Raw genomic sequence first — 7,727 nt, 5'->3', positions numbered from 1 at the left:
GCAGTGACAAATGCTGTGCACCTTTCACACTTCTACAGTCAGATATTCCTGAGGGAAATCAGGGCCATACTTAGGATGTAGATGTAACCCCGACCGTTGTCTTTGTTCTTCCCGCCACATTCATCACACAATGAACTGAGGAAGAAAATGTCCAAACAAACCACTGTGACCGAGTTCCTTCTCCTGGGATGCTCTGATATTCGGGAGATGCAGATTTTACACTTCTTGGTGTTTCTAGTGATTTACCTGGCAGCCCTGATGGGCAATCTTGTGATCATCACAGCCATGGACCTCGACCACCATCTTCAAGTCCCCAATTTTCCTTTGAAATAATTTAAACGGAAAATATTTGAATATTCCAGATTGGAAGCTTTGATTTCAGCCAGGTTGGGAATATTAACATTATCCAGTAACAGAAAAATTTGAACCCAGACACTCTATTGCAACAGTGTATATTTCTGTTTCAAAGGTACACTTGTTGAATGGCAATACTGAGTAAGCAGCAAAGTTGGTAGCCCACAGCATATTTATTAAGCATTCTAGTGCCTCAGATAGAGAACAGAGAATTGAAGCCCTCCCACCAAAGCCTGTCTCTCTTAACCCTGCCCCCGGACATAGAGGAGGTGAATGGGATTAGAACCTAGATCTCCTGCTCTAGTGCTGTATCCTCTGTCCCACATTGCTGCCGGCTAAACACATATGCTGTAAATGAGAACATACATGTAACAAGACACAGCTCATCCCCCCCAGAGCTCACAGTCCAAGCAGACCAGGCAGAGAAAGGGTCAGAGGGGAAACAGAGGCACAAGGGGGAAGTGACTGGCTCAAGGTCACAGAGCAGGTCAGCGGCAGAGACAAGAATAGACCCCAAGTCTCCTGATGGTCAGTGACCCACACAGACATAAAATGACAGAGGTAAACGTTGCAGCAAAGAGGTAGCTGAGCGATGCTACTACCCCATTGTTACACTTAGATTGAAGCGGGATCTTGTGTCACAAATCAATACGTATGCAGGCAGCAGGTCATCTATGTGGCACTGCAGTGGAATCACTAAAGACAAGCTCTCATACACGATGCTGAGCAAGTCTATGTCATATTTCCTCGGAGAGTGGATATCAGGCTGTGTTGGTGGGCTGTTTGTAGCAAGAGAGGATCCAGCTTGCCTAGAATGTTGCATTGGGTTGTACTTTGATCCATCCTTCACACAGCATTTTATCAAGCCACATCCTGGGGCAGATCTTTAGATGGTGCAAACTGATGCAACTCCATTGACTTTAAGGGAGCCGTGTCAATTTGCACGTGTGTGATAACTCACCACTCTTAGTTAAATAGTAGTGAAGAGTGCTGTGCATTGTTGACACTCACATCATGAGATATTGCTGTGGGGAATGAGGGCCACTCCTTCTCTCACTCTAATCCCCACCACTATGTCCTTCCCTCCACAGCCATCACACAATGAACTGAGAAAGAAAATGTCCAACCAAACCTCCTTGACCAAGTTCCTTCTCCTGGGATTCTCTGATGTTCGGGAGCTGCAGATTTTGCACTTTGTGGTGTTCTTAGTGATTTACCTGGCAGGCCTGATGGGGAATCTTCTCATTATCTTGGCCATAGCTGTCAACTACCATCTTCACACCCCCATGTACTTCTTCCTGGTGAATCTGTCCATCTTAGACGTCGGCGCCATCTCCGTCACCATCCCCAAATCCATGGTCAACTCCCTCATGAACACCAGGGTGATTTCTTATCCTGGATGTGTCTCCCAAGTCTTTCTCTTATTTCTCTTCGTTGCAGCTGATCTTGCCTTACTCACCATCATGGCATATGACCGATATGTCGCCATCTGCCAACCACTGCACTACGAGAGCATAATGAACAGGAGAGCTTGTGTCCAAATGGCAGCCAGTGCCTGGATTACTAGTATTGTCTACTCTGCCCTGCACACTGGGAACACCTTCAGGTTACCCTTCTGTCAGTCCGATGTCATCAACCAGTTCTTCTGTGAAATCCCCCAGCTACTCAAGCTCACCTGCTCTGACTCGTACCTCAGTGAAGTTTGGGCTCTTGCCTTTAGTGTGTTTTTAGGTTTAAATTGCTTTGTTTTTATAATTGTGTCTTATGTTCAGATCTTCAAAGCAGTGCTGAGAATCCCTTCTGAGCAGGGCCGGGGTAAAGCCTTCTCCACCTGCCTCCCTCACCTCACTGTGGTCTCTTTGTTACTTTGCACTGGCTTCTTTGAGTACATGAAACCCATCTCCAGCTCAGCATCAAATATGGATCTCATGATGGGTGTTCTCTATTCCCTGGTGCCTCCAATAATGAATCCAATCATCTACAGCATGAGGAACAAGGAGATCAAAGCTGCATTAAAGAAACTGATTGTGTGGAGATTAATTACCAAGAATTAAAATGTCCATTATTGGTACTTGATTGAGATTTCATTCTGAGCTTCTTTATGGTTATAATCAACTGATGACAAAAGTGTCCCCTTGAGAAAATAGAATGCAATCTGTTTATGAAATCATAAAATCCGGACTAACTCCACTGAAGTAAAATTAGTTAATTTAGAATTACACCAGTGTAAAAAAGATCAGAATCTAAATATCTATCCATAAATGTACATACACACCTATCTATCTGTCTTATACTGCTAACATCACCTTGCTATCTGAGCATGTTGCACAGAATATCAATAGCCATAGCTAAGTCAGTAGTGGACTTCATTAACATTCTGGTGCTTTTCCTTTTTTGGGATTAAAAATTGTGGTTGGGGTATGAGAGGTTTGGCTTGTTTGTTTGCTTGTTTCTTTTTCATGTTGTGTCACTTTATAGATTCATTGGTTGGTTTGTTTCTTTATTCCAGGTGACTTTAGTGGGGTAGGAATTTGCAGGGTGGAATATGTTTGATTAAATCTGGATATCCATTTATTTTGTCATCTATTCAATATGTCAATGTCATAATGTCTTTTAAAGGATTTTCTGGGTGACTTGAAATTTTCCTTTTCCCAATGATGAAAAATTAAAAAAAGTTTCTGTAGGTGTATGGATACCTGAGTTCCTGTTTAAATAATTGTTTTAATGCTCATGGGATTTTATTGTCTTATTTATGATGTGATAGGGCACCTACTCCTTATAAAATTATGTATATTATCTTTTTTAAAAAAAATAAATGATGTATTCTTCTTGCTATGCTGAAAAGGCATTTTGGAAGAGAAAACTATTGCAATATTTCCTAAAGACAAACTGAGTCTAGGTAATAAACATAAATGTTTATCCTACCAAACAACTGCAGTGATTGATCTGGAATTGCTCATATTTTTTTCTTATGTTACACTTTGTTCCTACAGTGATTAATAAATTGTACTTTGTATGATGAAGCCCGGGCTAGTCACTCAACTTACTACTGGTCACAGCTCCTGTGGGAAGAACTGCAGGTACCAAGCAGAGTGGGAGAAATAACGGTGGGCGCACAAATTGCTATAGACAATTTGAGAGGGAAAATCACGTCTTTCAACTCTAAGAGAGGGACAGGTGCAAGATGGAGCCATGGGGTGTGCACTCAAAGACCAGAGCAGAAAGCAGAAGTTATTCTAACCGTACAACCATAACAAAGGAGATTTAGCCATTTGCTTCAAAGGATAGATTGGTATCTGTCCAATGGTCTCTTATCCACACGAGGATCCAATTGTGTCTAGATCACATAAGTTGGCTGCATTATTATTGTTACTATTATTTATTGCCAATTATCTCATCATATAAGTCAATCAGGTTGGTCAGGCATGACTTGCCCTTGGGGAATCCATGTTGACTGTTCCTGATCACCTTCCTCTCCTCCAAGTGCTTCAAAATGGATTCCATGAGGACCTTCTCCATGATTTTTCCAGGGATTGAGGTGAGGCTGACCAGTTGTAGTTCTCCAGATTCTTCTTCTCTTTTTTAAATATGGGTCCTATATTTGCCTTTTTCCAATCATCCAGGACCTCCCCCATTCACCACGAGTTTTCAAAGATAATGGCCAATGGCTCTGCAGTCACATCAGCTAACTCCCTCAGCACCCTCGGATGCCTTGCATCTGGCCCTATGGACTTGTGTATGTCCAGCTGTCATAAACATACAGCAAAGGGTAGCATAAAATCCCTCCTTACCTGTAAAGGGTTAAGAAGCTCAGATAACCTGGTTGGCACCTGGGGGTGAGGGGAAAAGCTTTGTTTTGTGCTGTGTGGGTGTTTTCTCCAGAGACAAAGGGAGAGACCCAAGCAAATAATCCAGATCCCGCTGAAATGATACATCTAATATTACAGAAATAGTAAGTAATAGCAAGGAAATGCGTTAGTGCATTAGAGTATCTTTTGTTTTAGCTTGTGAATTTTCCCTGTGCTAAGAGGAAGGTTTATTCCTTTTCTTTCTTTTTTTTTTGTTTGGTAACTTTAAAGTTTTGCCTAGAGGGGGAATTCTCTCTGTTTTGAATCTTTTGTTACCCTGTAAAGTTATCTTCCATCCTGATTTTACAGAAGTGATCCTTTTATCTTTAAATAAATTCTTCTTTTAAGAACCGGATTGATTTTTCATTGTTCTTAAGATCCAAGGGTTTCGGTCTGTGTTCACCTGTACCAATTGGTGAGGATAGTATCCTCAAGCCTTCCCCAGAAAAGGGGGTGTAGGGTTTGGGGGAATATTTTTGGAGACTAGGACTCCAAATGGTCCTTTCCCTGATTCTTTGTCTAAATCACTTGGTGGTGGCAGCATACTGTTCAAAGACAAGGCGGAATTTGTGATTTAGAAAAGGTTTAACCTAAGCTGGTAAAAATAAGCTTAGGGGGTCTTTCATGTGGGTCCCCACATCTGTACCCCAAAGTTCAAAGTTGGAAAGGAACCCTGACACCAGCTTTTCTAAATAGTCCTTACCCTGTTCTTTTCACACTGAGGGCTGCTCACCTCCTCCCCATACTGTGCTGCCCAGTGCAGCAGTCTGGGAGCTGGCCTTGTCTGTGAAGACCGAGACAAAAAAAACAGGAGTACTTGTGGCACCTTAGAGACATTTATTTTAGCATGAGCTCTCGTGAGCTACAGCTCACTTCTTCGGATGCATAGAATGGAACACACAGACAGGAGATATTTATACATACAGAGAACATGAAAAGGTGGAAGTATGCACACCAACAGGAAAAGTCTAATCAATTGTGATGAGCTATCATCAGCAGGAGGAAAAAAAACTTTTTGAAGTGATAATTAAGATGACCCATAGAAGATGTGACCCATAGAAGAACTTAACATAGGGAAATAGATTCAATTAGTGTAATGACCCAACCATTCCCAGTCTCTGTTTAGGCCAGAGTTAATTGTCCAGGGTCCATATTCTGCTGCTCTCCTTCCTTCCTTCCTTTTGTCAGATTAATTCCGCTGATGTCAATGCAGCTGGGATGATTTATATCAACAGAAGATCTGACACATGTATGGAGTTAAATTGGTGTTAATTGTGTGTGTGAGAGCGTAATCAGACCTTGATTTTGTGCCAAGACAATACCCGTTAGACTGCTCGGTCACTTGTACCGGTTCCATGGCCACTGAAAACAAGGATGGGGAGTTGTCTTGCTTGTGTATAAATCAGGAGTGGTTCATTGGAACCAAAGGAGTCAGACTGGTGTAAGACTGGGGCATGTGGGAGAAGACATTTGGGATAGATCCTCAACACATCCAAGTAGATCCATTGACTTTGGTGGAGCCAAAGCAATTTGCAGCATCTCTGAACCTGGCCTATTACCTCCAATGAAGCAATGTCCATTAACACCAGCTAGGGACTGGGCCCATTGTCTTATAATCCCACCAGACATGGTCTATCCCTTACAGGAGGCGAGGAGCCACACTGTTATCCTGGGTCATGTGGACATTTAGGAGTGTGGGAGCTGAAGAGACTCCCTATAATTTACAGGGAGGTTTCTCTCCATCAGAGGGATGTGGTTCTGGGTCAGCCTCCCAAGGGGAGTTGTTGGGGCAAACAGCTGAAGTAGTTTTCAGAGAGAGCTGGACAAATGTCTGAGTGGGATTGAATGACGGGGTGGCTTGCGATGGTGGCGGGCAGGGCTCAGCACCCTGGGGGCCCACCTGCAGGGTGGTGGCTATATTGTCCAACAGGGAACATTGTGACTTGCTTGTGGAGCAGGCTCTAGTGGAGTTAAAGGAGTCTTTGGGAACTTATGCATAACTCTCCCAACCTCTTTGAAAATCTCAGCCCTGGTCTCAGACCAGCCTTCTGTCTTCTCCGTAGATGTGACACCTCCAGGGTTAGCTGTCAGACACACTGTCTTCGACAAGTACACTTGCTTGAGAGGTGAAAAGCCGGATTTCATTCTCTGGGGCTGTCAATTAAGGACCAAACTAACAAGAGAGTGAAAAGAGGCCTTAGGCTGGAATTTTAAACTGTATTTTAAAGAATTTTTTTGTTATCATGCTACATACCGAGGTTGCTGGTCCTCTTTTCCAGATCAAACCCCATTCCTCTGCCCACCCAGTTTTTTTAACTGTTTTTCATAGATCAGTTTTCCTAAACCTTTCATCATTTTTGTTGCTGTTCACTGAACTGTCTCCAATTTGTCCACATCTTTCCTAAAGTGCTAAGTAGAATGGGCAGTTATCTCTGGTGTCTTACATATCACGCACCTGTTAATACACCCCATATGATATTAGCCTTTTTCACAACTGCATCACATTGTTGACTCATATTCAATTTGTGATCCACTCTAACCTCGAGATCCTTTTCAGTAGTGCCATCACCTAGCCAGTTATTCCCCATTTTGTATTTGTGCCTTTGATTTTTCCTTGGTAAGTGAAGTACTCTAAGAATAGCCATATTGGGTCAGACCAAGGTCCATCTAGCCTAGTATCTTGTCTTCTGACAGTGACCAATGAGAGGTAGTTCAGAGGGAATGAAGAGAACAGGCAATCTTCTCTTTATTATCTTGTCTTTACTTTAAATTTGTTTTTACTGAATTTCCTCTTGTTGGCACCAGATCAATTCTCCAATTTGTCAAGGTCATTTTACATTCTGATCCTATCCTCCAATCCTTCTAAGCTTGGTGTAATCTGCAAATTTTATAAGCATATTCTCCCCTCCCGTTATCCAAGAAATTGATGAAAATATTGAATAATGGCCTTAAAATGCCACCAGAAAAGAATCACAGGTTTTGATCTTACAGCTATGGATGGAGATTTTCATCTAGGGTACTCATCACCATTAAAACTAACTGGAATCTGGTGGCCAAATGTCCACAGGCAACCTTAAAAATCCCTTACTGGTCATGCTGGCCTCACCATGAGCACAAATTGGGATGGACTGTCCAGGGACTAGTTTCTTCTTTGATTGTTGTGGAGTCCTGGACAGGAACTGTCCCCAGGAGATAGTATGACATGTAAGAAGCAATAGCCTACTTCGCCACAAGAGAGGTGAAGCCGTATTACTCTGCAGTGTGGCCTACTTCAGCTAAAATCTCCCTGAATTAATTTGACTAGATCTGGTCAAAAAAATAGGGAGGGGATTAGAATCATCTCTCTCTCTTAAAACAATTCCAACCTTCTTTAAATAACTCATAGAAATTCAGCATTTTAAAAAAAATCTACCATTTTTGTGATGTTTTTGGAGAAACTTTGCTCTCATTTTTGGGGGAGTTCAAATTAGATTAAAAGATTTCAAGGCCAGAAGGGACCATTGTGACCATCTAGTCTGACCTCCT

General features: G+C 42.3%; 1 protein-coding gene across 1 annotated transcript; it reads left to right on the top strand.

Annotated features, from left to right (window-relative positions):
* Nucleotides 1-1,472: 1,472 nt before the first annotated feature.
* On the top strand, nucleotides 1,473-2,408 carry LOC120393590 (olfactory receptor 14C36-like). Its single transcript, XM_039518219.1, has one exon. The coding sequence runs from the start codon at nucleotides 1,473-1,475 to the stop codon at nucleotides 2,406-2,408; it is 936 nt and encodes a 311-aa protein (XP_039374153.1).
* The last annotated feature ends 5,319 nt before the right edge of the window (nucleotides 2,409-7,727 follow it).

The sequence above is a fragment of the Mauremys reevesii genome, unplaced genomic scaffold, assembly GCF_016161935.1.
Source record: "Mauremys reevesii isolate NIE-2019 unplaced genomic scaffold, ASM1616193v1 Contig24, whole genome shotgun sequence".
NCBI classification, from domain to species: domain Eukaryota; kingdom Metazoa; phylum Chordata; order Testudines; family Geoemydidae; genus Mauremys; species Mauremys reevesii.
The sequence above is the reverse complement of the archived record's forward strand: the minus strand, read 5'-3'. Positions and strand labels throughout refer to the sequence as shown.